The following is a 13,598-nucleotide window of genomic DNA, read 5'->3' on the forward strand; positions in this document are numbered from 1 at the left end:
GTGCCGCACCCGAGTCGACACGCCCCGACACGGGTGCGGACTCGGGTGTGGCTTCGGACTCGGCCCAGACTCGGTCAACGCCGAGTCGGACTCGGTCAACGAGTCCAGGCCGAGTCCGTCCACATTTTGGACTCGGTCAACTTTGACCGAGTCCAAAAATGTCCCTAAAAAACTAATTTTTTATATTTTTTATTTAAAAAAATATATATGAAAAAGGCACTGTGACTGTGCAGTCTTTGCAGTGTGCACAGTCACAGACTGTGCACAGTCTGTGACTGTGCACAGTGCACAGTCTTTGCAGTGTGCACTGTGCACAGTCTGTGACTGTGCACAGTGCTGTGACTGTGCACAGTGCTGTGCCTGTGCACAGTCACAGTCACAGTCTGTGACTGTGCACAGACACCTGTGGCATTTTAAAAATAAAATAAAATAAAATTATATATATATATATATATATATTTTGCCGAGTCCCCGTGTCCAAAAATTTTAAAATTGTGCCGCACCCGTGTCGCACCCGCACCCGCACCCGCACCCATGTGACATAGGCACTAAGTTTTTGATGCAGCACACTCGGAGTTTCCAGAGGTTTGCAGTCTTTCATACCTGCCTTGCGGAGAACATCTACGGTGTACTTGTGTTGTGTGAGTGTCAAGCCATGAGTTTGATTATCAACTTCTACACCAAGAAAATAGCGTAGAGTTCCAAGATCTTTCATTTTGAACCTCTGACCTAGTAAGTCTTTCACTTCTTGGATGTGAACCACAGAGTTTTCTGTGATAACAATATCATCAACATAAATTAATAACAGAGTGGTCACAGTCTGGCTTCTAAAAAAGAACAATGAGTGGTCCAACATGGAACGCGAAAATCCATGTTTCTGAATCTCTAGTGAGAAGCTATCAAACCAAGAGCGAGAGATGCTTGTTTCAAACCATAGATAGCTCTCTTTAACCTGCACACATGGGTTTTACAATTTTGTTCTTGATATCCAGGGGGTTGCTCCATATACACTTCCTCCTTCAAGTCCCCATGCAAGAAGGCATTCTTTACATCAAGCTGACTCAACTTCCACCCATGTTCAACAGCCAGCGAGATAATAATCCGAATTGTTCCCATTCTTACAACCGGACTAAAAGTCTCATCATAGTCTTGCCCTGCTTCTTGAGTGAATCCTTTTGCTACGAGCCTTGCCTTGTATCGCTCAATAGTTCCATCTGGCTTGTACTTTATCTTGTAGACCCATTTACATCCAACAACATTTTTGTCAGGCGGTCTGGGAACGACTTCCCAAGTTCCACATTCATGCAAAGCTTGCATTTCATCATTCATGGCTTCTACTCACTTGGTAGAAGTGGCTACCTGGTAGTACATAGTGGGCTCATCTTCTTTATTGAGAGCAGTTAAAAACAACTGAAGATCCAAGGAGAAGTTGTTATAGCTTACCCACCTGTCAATGGGATGTCGTATGCGGCTTGATTTTCTGATCTCAGGAGTGTGAGAAGGGGTCGGATTGCTGACTGAAGCATGATCTAAATGGCTTGATGTCATCGGTCTCTATCTGGAATAGACAATGCCTTTGTATCTGCCAGGTATTTTTTCTGAATTTTGTGACCCCGACGTCTTCAGACATCTCTTCTTCTTACTGCACGCAATCTGGTGAACATGCTTCGCTGGAGCTAGCAAAAAGTTCTGAACTCAACCAAGGATAGTAAACTTCAGTTGGTATATTGGTTGCATCAACTTTGTCATCGAAATTTTGCTCATCAAAGACAACATTTCTTGAGATTCTGATACGTTTGTTGGTGGGATCATAGCACCTATATCCTTTGTAGTCATCTGCGTATCCCACAAACCTACACTTCTGGGCCTTGTCTTGAAACTTGTTTCTCAGGGACCGATCAACATGCACATAGCAAACACATCCAAAAACACGCAGATCATGATAACTAGGATGAGCTCCAAAGAGACAGTGATAAGGAGACTTGTTTTCCAGAATGACCATTGGCAATCTATTTATCACATGCACGGTAGAATGAAAGGCTTCTGTCCATAGGTTGGTGGGAAGATTGCTGTCATGAAGCATACTCATGACACTTTCAACGATATGTCTATGTTTTTGTTCAACAATCCCATTTTGTTGAGGAGTGTGAGGGCATGACACCCTTCTTCCTATTCTGTTATCTCGAAGAAAAGAAATAAAATCATGGGATGAAAATTCCCCACCTCCATCACATTGGAAAAACTGAATGGACTCAGAAAATTGGTTTTTGACCAAGAAAAAGAAATTTTGAAACAAAGAGAAGACTTCTGACTTATTTTTTTATGAAATATATCCAAGTGTATCGAGAATAGCTATCAATAAAGATTAGATAATATCTGCTTCCAGACCCAGAGACAATTGGGACGGGTCCCCACACATCAGAACAAATGATCTCAAAAGGTTTTGAAGCTCTCTTATTAATTGAATGGAAAGGCAATACATGACTCTTGCACAAAAGGCAACTGGAACATTTATGACTACTCTCATCCCCTTTAAGACTTTCTTTTGGAATGAGATTATTAGAAACAAGTTTCTCAATAAAATGACTCCCACAATGTACTAACCTACTATGCCATAAGGATGGCTTATTGCATTCAGATATACTAAAAACACTAGCAGAAGAGGAGGAACATGACTCTGATGAAGGCTTCGAAATCAGGTGAGAAGGGCGAACATCACGACATGGAGCTTCTTCAAAGACATACATGTTGCCTCGTCTCTTTCCTTCAACGAATGTTTCCCTCGTGCGTAGGTCCTTGACTTGCACAGAGAAGGGAGTGAATTCAACTGAAGCATTATTATCATCAATAAGTTTAGAGACGAAGATAATATTTTTCTTAATGTCAGGGGCATGAAGAACGTCAGAAAGAGTAAGAGTGGAATGTGACATGGGGATGACAGTCTTTTCAACATGGGAAACAGGATGGTGGGATCCATCTCCAGTGACAATCTTACATTTTCCAAAATAAGGAATAGGATTAAAAATTTTACCTGCATCGCCTGTCACATGAGTCACTGCCCCGGAATCGACAAACCAAGTGCCTTCATCATTCTGCTTCAATTTTAACTCTGACAAGGCAGATATCAACAAATCTTTAATCTCTCCACTGTCTCTGGTATTTGTGAACTTTCTCTTGATTTCTATCTGTGGACTCTTTCCTTTATTCTCTTGATTATGCCAACAATTCGCCTTGATATGTCCCTTTTTGTTACAAAGGAAGCAAGTAGGGATGGATCTTGTTCCCTACGCATGAGTAAACGTGTTTGGAGTGGGAAGCAAACCACGCCCTCCGTGTCCACTTCGCCCTTGTCCTCCTCGTCCTCGTCCTCTACCATAGGTCACTCTTGTAGCAAAAACTTCTTGAGAATTTGAATGAATATGAGTTTCTTCAAAGAATCCCTTTCATATTGGATCAATTTGGCTCGTAGTTTATCAAAGGTAGGAAGAACATGGAGACACAATAGTGAAGTGACTATCATGTTGTAGTCAGATCCCAATCCACTCAGGGTTTGTTGCACCATGTCACTGTCACTAACGGCACACCCTATAACTGCAAGTTGATCTGTGATGGTCTTCATCTTGTTCAAATATTCCATGATGTTCATGGAATCTTTCCTTCACAACTGAAATTCTCTTTTTAAAAAAAACTACTCTTGCTTGAGAAACCTGCGAATACGTCTGAACCAGTTGTTCCCAGAGTTGTAGAGCTGTACAATTGTCAGGAATGGCAAGAAGGATCTCTTGAGACAGGGTGGATGTGATGTATGCAACAACTGACTGGTCTTTTCTTTCCCAATTGAGGAATTCAGCATTTTTGACATACACGATTGAACTCGCCCCTTTGTCATCTTTTTCTTCTCTCGGGCTAAATTCTGGTGGAACGGAAGTGGTTCCATCCAGGTGACCTAAGAGGCCTTGACTCCTTATGAAAGGAATAATCTGCCTCTTCCAGATCAAGAAATTTGAGGTATTCAACTTCTCAGAAACAAGTTGGTTGAGAAAACTTGAAGAAAGATTTGATTGAGGGTGGTAGGGATCCATAGAGAATAAGAATCAACAAACAAAAAGTTCAACCTTCTCCCAACACTCTTTTTTTTTTTTTTGCTGTCAGAGAATCGTAGATTGTTAAAATCAGAAAATGAAGAAACTTGGGCCTTTCTGTGCTCCAAAAGGGGCTTGCGCGAAAAGATAATCACACGTTAAAAAGTAATCACACGTTAAGAAACCCCTCCTTTGACTGTTTCAGCAAAGGGAAATCAAGAATGATAATATGCAGCAGAGTACAGGGAATCAAAGGGAAGCACTATAACATCCGAATATGCAGAGAGATTTTGGAAAAGACAGAATGAAAAAGGAATCAAACGATTAATAGAAACAAATTTAATATCTCACGTGAATCAGTTCATGAATTCACGTGAAGAGATGTTAACCCACGATCTGGGAGAAGACCGATGCTTCACGTGAACCAGTTCACGTGAAATGCAGTCAATCCACGATCTGGATTCACGTGAATAGAGTACTCGTGAATCACAAATTCACAAAAATGTAACTCACGTGAGGTGTGAGTACACAGGAAGATTCAGAAAGGGGGAAAGAAAAGAGATGAAGGAGAAAGAAGAGCAGAAAGAAAATGAGAAGTGAAAAAACTCAAATTTTTTTGATCGTTGTCACGAGCCAGAGTTCCTTTTTGCCTCTAGAAGGATCTACGCTCTGATACCATGATAGAATTTCATCTGCACCTGCATTAAGAGAGAAAACAGAGAAAGAGAGGGAGAGAGAGAGAGAGACGAGAAGAGAAAACCAAAAGGGGCCTCTGCGGCTGTCACGATTTCTATATCTCAGAAATCGTGACCTAATGCATTGTATAAAGGCACTTAAGTGTACATGGGTCGGGTCGGGTCTAATATAATATCCGAACCCAACCCAGAAAAAAGAAATACATTTAAATTTTACACTAATACATAAAATGGAATGAACTCGGGTCTGGTATAGGATCCAGACCCGAAACACTATACACCTTTTTCATGTGTGACTGATTTTGAGCAAGCCTAGGTTGGAATTTTATTGGTTTAAGTGAGTTTAGGATTGCTGTTTTTCTGGGTTACGTCAAAAAATGATCCTCATTTATGTCCATCAAAAGCAAATTATGTTTTAGTTCTTTGTTCAGTAGTGATACCCATGTTTTGGGTCATGTGGCAAATCCTTGGAAGCTGATCAGGTCATGCTGAACAAGAGCGTTTTTGCTCATGCCGATATCGTGGCTGTCTGTTTGCATTTTGGATGACTGCCACGTGGTTTTGTTGACTTTTGAGCATTTTAAAATGCAAATCGGATGGCCACGATGTCGGCATGAGCAAAAACGCTCATGTTCAGCATGACCTGATCCGCTTCCCAAATCCTTTGTGTCCCTCTATATGAGTTTCCTTTCTTGTTAAGGGCTGCTCTTGTTATTTCTAATTTTCAATGATGTTGCAGCTTTTTAATGAGCATTCTTTGTAAATTATGGTGTAGGTGCGCCTGGATATACTACATCATCTCTATTGAGTGGAACGTCTTTTGTCACTGGATGGGAGCAAAACCTTTTCATCTCTAAATGGAGCATGCATCAGCTGGTAAGATCGTGAGTGTGATATTGAACTTTAGATTTTTGAGGTTGTTCATCTACTTGGGTTTCAATTTTACTGAATGGGCGATTATCTGATTTCATAATTTCTTGTCATCTCTAATATATTTGTTGTTTATTATTCCTTTTTTTAATATATCAGACTGCATATCCTCTTTCTGTTGTTTAGGTCCTGCATCTGTTCTTTTAGTTCTAGTTAGTTACTGCTGGTGCTTGTAACTAGTAACGGGCCAAATTTAGCCTGAACTGAATGGTTGGTCACTGTATAGTCTTTGAGTTCTTAGTTTAATGACTTAGTTTCTTGTCTTTGGCTTCCGGAAATGTTTTATGTATGTATAAAATATTGGTAACTTAAGAAAAAACGAGTTGTGGATTGAATATTGGTTACCTCAACTCTTGGAGAGGTTTGGCTTTCCTGCATCATAGCATACAGGCACTTGATAATCAATTATTAAGAACTATTGAGGACTAGATGGCCAAATCATGTAGTATGCATGCCTTGCAGATTTCATCATATAACTGTTTGACCAAGGACCCATTTCTGAGTTATTCATCTTATTTTTTTTACTTATATCTAGTGCAGATCCATGTCATCAAGCTTGTCAAAAGTAGTACCTTTGCGTCTCCAAAAGAGTCCATGAGAACATCTGCAAGCTGTTTGTTTTTGCAGGTGTAGGATGTAAGTGCCCTTGGATGAGAAACTGCCTTTCATAAAAGGATAACGGATCCAATATTTTATTATGTGAAGTGGTCTTGGAAGCATTAAAAGTGCTTCCTGCTCAACATTTATGTTCACTAGAACTTTGTGTAACGACCTCAACTCATTCCCGTTGAAAAGTGGAATTTATTTATTTTTAAACAATTGCAGAAATAAACACAGAGACCCGAGGCCTTACAGACATAACACATTCCAAAGCCACAAAGAATCTTACATTAACCATCAATCAAACCAAATAACTTTATTCATCATTAATTAAAGTATGAGAACAATAAGCAAATGAATATCAATAAAGCAGAATAGAGCCTCTTTGTCCCAAAGTAAAATGTCAAAGTCATCATGCAGGTCTCGTAGGTTCTCCCATCACAGTCAGGAACATCACTGGGCTTCAGAGACTTTGAAAAACATAAAAAATACATGTCATAATCATAGATCTTGCATACAAATTCCTCAAATAATTCAAATAGACAAGAAAAACATAAATCAAATTCAAGTAACATTTTAAAGGAATACAACTACAACAATTTCATAATTCAAATGACTATTCACGCATTAGAGAACAATTATCATGCAACAATCGATATATCATATGTGAAAGAATAGGTAAAGATGCATGAACTAATGCAGAACGGAGATACACATGATATCAATGCACATGCATGAATAACTTATTAAGTTATTATCAGAGTTTTCTTTGCATGCATGACCCTATTAAATGCATACAAATTTAGTTTCACTTTTCATTAAAACCCGCAGATACTAAAAAACGGGCACAACAATTCCCGAAGTTCAAGTTAGGTTCTTAGTTGTAGCTCAATACACAATTTGTATTTTATGACTAGGTCCCACACTTGGCCCTCGATCGATATCAAGAATCAACATCATCCATCGGGACATTAGAAATCAATGTTATTAAAAACGCGCCTCAAGGCGTAAAAATCATGCCTCGCCTCAAGGCGAGGGCCTTTGTGCCTTGAGGCACAAGCATAAAATGTAAAACCATCGAGGCGTACGCCTCATACGCTCTGAGGCGTACGCCTCGAGGTGAGGCGCGCCTCAGGGTAAGGCGGCACGCCTCATATTGCTGGTCAAATAAGGGTCAAAGCCCTCATTTGACCAAAATAAAAACTTTACCCCCGACTCTGGCCCTAATTTATCTATCGCCCCTCTCTCTCGTCTCTGTCTCTCCTTCCCTCTCTCATCTCTCCCTCTCTCACAATCTCTCTCCCTCTCTCTTGTCTCTCACAGTCTCTCCTTCGCTCTCGCAGCTCCTCTCTCTCTCTCGTCTCTCACAGTCTCTCCCTTCTCGGCCTCCTCCTCGCTGGAAGCAACCGCGATGCCGGCAACCTTTGCCAGACCCTAGGTAACCCCGACCCCCTACCTCCCTCTCTTCAATCTCTCGAGCAGGCAGGGGCACGACCCCTGCCCTCCCTCCCTCTCGTCTCTCACACAAGGTATTATCTCTCTACTATACAGTGTACACTTTCTCAAAATGCCAGCTTGTAGATTTCTTTACGAATTAAATTATATTTATTTTACATATTGCAGTCGTATAGAGGTATTTTAGCCATTTTTTTCTTATCATAGGTATTATTCTTTTTATTTTTATTGTAATTACATTCTTTTAAGAGAGTTTGTCTATCTTTTGTAGTGTACTTACTGACCGTTGCATATGGTCATGGTCTTTTTTTATCTTATTATGTTTTTAACTGTTGTAATGGATCTTATAAGTATGACCTGATCGTTCTATAAATTAATGAAACCATTTGGGGTTCGAACTTGCAACGTCCCAACACAACGTCGGCAGCCCCTCAAAAAAAATTCTTTCGGGGGGGCGCTGCCCCCCCTACGACCCCCCTTGGACCCCCGCCTGCGGTCAGTGCTGCAGGACCCGCGCCGAGGGGAGCCCCCGGACCCCCTTATTGCAAGGGGAAAAACTCTGAATCTTTGTATTGTGACTATGTCTTTTATTTCATAAAATTTGTTTATATTTGAATTGACCTTATGTATTCACATTCATTGAGGTCGGCGTTGCAACTTCAATGGTTACTACATGTGTAATCTGGTAGGGTTTACTTAGCTTTGCCCATGATCTGTTATCATTCACATTGAATCTTTTCCCATTTACTTAGCTTTGCCCATGATCTGTTATCATTCACATTGAATACATTGTTAGTTTTTTCTATATTCTCCTTTTAGTGTCAAGTAATTCAAATTGGTTCCTAAATAAAAAAATGTAAACTAATAATTTTCTAGTTCTCACTAACTTCATGTGTTTGTGTTTCCATTAGTTTTCAATTTATATATATTGATTCTTATTGAATATGAATCAAATTTTTGTGTTAATATATATTTTGTTATATGTATTTTTGCAGTTGAATAATGAGAAAAGATGCAGGATGGGATCATGGAGTTAAAGTTCCAAATCCGACTAAAGATCCCAAACTCGTAGGACATATAATTTGCAATTACTGTTATAAACAGACTACGGGAGGCATCTATAGGTTAAAGCATCACTTAGCTGGCACAAAACATGGTGTAAGCATGTGCGAAGCAGTCCCACCTGATGTGAAAAGATTTTTTCAGAATCATCTAAAGGATCATAAGCAAAAGAAACAAAAGGAAGAACAAAACAAGTTGAATATCGGGAAAAGTGTTTATTTTAAATCATCAACTGACGATAATGTGAATAAAGAAACCAGTGGATCATGTAGTGATTAAAAAACAAGCATAGGTGGTCCTATGAACCTCTTTGTGAACAAAGAAGCACGACAAAACACAATAAACACTGCTTTTAAAAGGGATGAAAGAAAAAATATATGTCGTGCTATTGGTAGATTTTTTTCTGCAAATGCATTATCATTTAATCTTTGCAACAATTCATATTTTGGTGCAATGGTAGAAGCTATTGCAAATTATGGGCGAGGGTTCAAACCACCTTCTTATCACGAGATCAGAACGTGGATTTTGAAGAACAAGGTTGATTGTACTCACAAAATTTTAAAAGAGTTTAAAAAGGAATGACCAAAAGTTGGTTGCAGCATTATGGCAGATGGTTGGACAGATAGAAAATGAAGAAACTTAATTAATTTTCTTGTGAACAACTCATCTGGGATAGTATTTTTGAAGTCCGTTGACATCAGCGACATGGAAAAAATTGGTACAAATTTGTGTAAGTTGTTTGAAGAAGTTGTTAAAGAAGTTGGTGAAACTAATGTGGTGCAATTCATTACAGATGATGCACCAAATTATGTGGCAGTTGAGAATATGTTAACAGCAGAAAAAACATGTTTTTGGACACCATGCACAGCGCATTGCTTGGCTTTTATGTTAGAAGATATTGAAAAGATATTAATTTTTAAAGATACATTGGAAAAGAAAAAAAAATTACAAGATACATTTATAGTCATGCATGAGTATTAAATTTAATGAGAAAGTTCACAAAGAAAAAAAAAACTTCTACGTCCAGTCGTTACTCGTTTTGCCACAACATATCTCACACTTCATAGTATTGGATGTTACAAGAAAGAGTTAAAGTCAATATTCTTATCTTCAAATTTTAGATCATCTAATTACTATAAGAAATCTGAAGCTAAAAACATTTCTTATATTGTTCTTAATGATCATAAGTTTTGGGCTGCCATATCATATGCAATTAAAACTACACTGCCTCTCGTGAAAGTATTGCGATTAGTTGATGCAGATGAACCAGCTATGAGATTTTTGTATGAGGCAATAGATAGAGCAAATGAAGAAATTGCTTCAGACCTTGACAAGGTCGAAAGAAAATATAAACCTATTTGGGATATCATTGATAGACTATGGGACTTGCAACTTCATAAGCCTTTGCATGCAACTGCCTATTATTTAAATCTATATTTTTATTATGCTGACAACTTCAACCCGGATGGAGAAGTGATGAGTGACTTTTATGATTGTGTTAAAAATTTGGTTTCTGATGCAAATATTCGGTTGAAAATGTAAGATCTCGTATTTTGGTGCAATGGTAGAAGCCATTTTTTTATACTAAGTTAGGAAATTCCTATGCCACGGTGAATTTGTGTAATATCATAGTTGTGTAGTACTTGGTTGGCTTTCTTGATTAATATTATAGTTGCAAAGGACTTGGTTTGTTGGACCTTCGTAATCTGCCTCTTTATATTCACGTCATGTGTAGGAGCTACATTGATCCATGTGTATGCAAAGTTAAGTTGATTCCTTTTAAAAATTCATGCTGCTGGCAAACTAGCAATTATGTTCGATGATACTGATTGATCTAATTTTTTTCTTATGTTAGCCTAAAGTAAAAGGAAAAGATATCCTACTTATATGCTGCACTCTATATTATGCCAATTGTTTATGTTTAGATTTTATTAATTAAATGTATGTTCAATTTCGTACAAAGCTGCATATCAAGCTGATATTCAATGCAAACTTAACTGCATATTAGGTTGTTATTCACTGGTACATGAAGTCATATATTAAACTAATGCTCAAATGCATATTTAGCTACATAGTAAAATGATATTCAGGTCTATATACTAAGTTGCATAATTTAGTATGTTCAATTGCATATTTCCTAAAATATGCAAATTGCCATTAAGTGTATATCATCTAGAAGGTTCAAATAGCCATTAAGATGTTTATTCTCCAATGTTCTTATGCAGGTTAAGTTGTATGTTTTTCTGAAGTACTATTGCCTAATACTACATAATTGTTGAAAGTATCAAATGCCAACTAAGGTGTATATCTTGTGGAATGTTCAAATGAGAATGTGTTTGGAGAAGAGTATCTAGTTGTATTACCAAATCTCTAGGATTACACTCCATGCTCAATAAAGGACACCAACAATGTCTTTGTTTGTTTGGCGGAGCTTTTAATACATGCCACCCTGTGTTGGGATGTCACAAGTCAAAACCTAATAGTACATTGTGGCAATTTGCTATTGAAGAATAAATAAATAATAATGATGATGATGAATGATGATCTGATAACCGAGTCTATGGGTCGGTTTGTTGTGGACATATGAATGACAAGCCAGTGTGTTGAGGGTCATGCATAGACCATAGAAGTTATGATGTGAATCCACATGAAAATGAAAATATAATATTGTTGCCCGACTGGTTTAAAGGCACCGGGGCATTCGTGCTTGACTGGTTTAAAGGCACCGGAGCACTTTGAGTGGGTTATGCAATCAATATGACAAAGGATTGGGACTGTTCTATACACCTTGGTAAAATGACTAAGGTTGGGAATTCTACTGCTGTGGTAGTAGAAGGAAGTTGGGGAAATGCCCTGTACTTCGGGAAATAAATTGAATAAAAAGATTAACCCACTCATATTCTGGCTTACCTTGGAGAGGGTAGGTGGTACAAAACTCTGGGGACATGTGTTTGTTTTCGAGCGTAAAGCGACTCGTTGGTCCCAGTCCTCAGAGTTGGGGGACCCGGACTACCAAATGTGTCCTAGGTGGTAGCTCCATGTTCTTCTGCAGAAGTTAGGGATGCATCTTTCTTTGGTTTTGGCCTTTGGGAGGTTCTCTCGGTCATTGGCCGCTCCCTTGGGATTTCAGTCACAGTTAGAATGTTCGGGTTAATGAAACAACTTGGAATAATATACCCCCGAACGTTCTCTTCTGTGATGGTTGCCTCGGCCCGTGTGTACCCGCGGGATAAGAAAAGATAAACATCAATTAGAACATGTTAGGTATCACAGTGAGAGGAGTTACTAGGGGGACATGTTTATATTCTCCCAACATGTTCTAAGCTTGTGATAAAATGATATCCTGCAATTTGTAGATATGAGGTAATCAAATGCATATTGCGATTACCACATGTATGTTATGCATGACTGTTATTGTTGTTGTAGAATATGTTTTAATTGCTTAATGCCTTACTTACTTAATTGTTGTCTTTGCGTTACATGCTTTAATTGTTGCCGCATAATCTGCTTACTTGCTTAGATATATGTCTGCTACTGCTGTTACATAGCCTTCTTTGTGTGAGTCTTAATAGGCTGAAAATTCACACACGACAACCACCTCACATACCTGACGCATGATATACCTGCAAGAAAAATTACAGTTTTCCTACTTAGACGTGGTAGTCTAATTCCAATCAATTTACTATATTTCAGGTAAAGACTAGGGTTTATGAGCGGCTGCTGGATGAGGCATCGGATCGAGATTTTTGGATTTATTGTTCCAGGGATAGTTGAGTTCCTTTTATGTTTTTAAAACTCTGATGTCATTATTCCTTGATAGTGGAATAAAATAAACGTTTTGGCTTTCTCTCCACTGTAATGTTCCAGAATGTTTAACCCCATAATATTACCTGTTTATGCTGTTATAAAAAAAAAATCCTCAAAAATTTGGGTTAAAATTTTGGGGCGTTACATCTCCAAAAGAGTCCCTATGCTTACCTAAGAGATTCTTTAAAAAGAATTAGGAAAGCTTGGAAAAGTCAACAAAAAATAAGGGAAGAGTTTCAAAATTTAGAAACTTGCTATGGAGAGAGTCCCTCTTTTTGGGAACTCTCTCTCAGGAGAGAGGGATGGAGAAGTGGTAACGTGACCCCCTCTCCCTCACTTTATAAGGGAAAAGAGAGAGAGAGAGAGAGAGAGAGAGAGAGAGAGAGAGAGAGAGAGAGAGAGAGAGGAGGAAGCCATTGAAGCTCCAGCTCCAAGCTATTCCGCCATTGTTTTCACATTTTATCTTAAGGTACGGGTTTCTCTATTGTCTTAGATGAGGAAAAGGGACATGGATTCGTATTCCATGTGGTATTTTAGTGTAAATCCATGGAAGAAGGGTGAATCCACGTATTCACCCTAGATTACATGGATGGGGATACATAGATCCCCCTTCATATGAGTATTTTAGGCTCTTTTCATATAAAAGAAATTTTTTTCTGTGTATGGGGTTTTTATTCAAAACAGAATTTTGTTCATAATAGGTGGATCTTTCATGGATCCGTTTTTGCTAGATATGAATATTTCAATGGTGGGTTCGATTTGGGCTATGTAAAAACATGTTGATACATGGTGTGATCGTGGTTTACATAAGCATTTGAACCATGATTTTGTTAATGCATGCAAGTGCAGGTTTGGTGATGTATTATAAAATAGAGAAAAATAGCATGTTTAAGACCACAGAAATCAGTCTTGTTTTCCTATTAAACCTACACGATTTAGCCATGCTAAACCCTAAATCTATCGGAAA

The 13,598-nt window shown here is 38.5% G+C and overlaps 1 protein-coding gene across 1 annotated transcript in view; it reads left to right on the top strand.

Moving 5' to 3' along the window:
- LOC149822711 (lecithin-cholesterol acyltransferase-like 4) overlaps positions 1–13,598 on the top strand; it is a 142,255-nt gene that overhangs the window by 91,229 nt on the left and 37,428 nt on the right. The window contains exon 6 of the mRNA XM_089980003.1: positions 5,553–5,653. Within this exon, the coding sequence (XP_089836129.1) occupies positions 5,553–5,653 (101 nt within the window). The remainder of the gene's footprint in view (positions 1–5,552; positions 5,654–13,598) is intronic.

The sequence above is a fragment of the Nuphar pumila genome, chromosome 11 (assembly GCF_984573655.1).
Source record: "Nuphar pumila chromosome 11, dmNupPumi1.hap1.1, whole genome shotgun sequence".
Classification (NCBI taxonomy): Eukaryota; Viridiplantae; Streptophyta; class Magnoliopsida; order Nymphaeales; family Nymphaeaceae; genus Nuphar; species Nuphar pumila.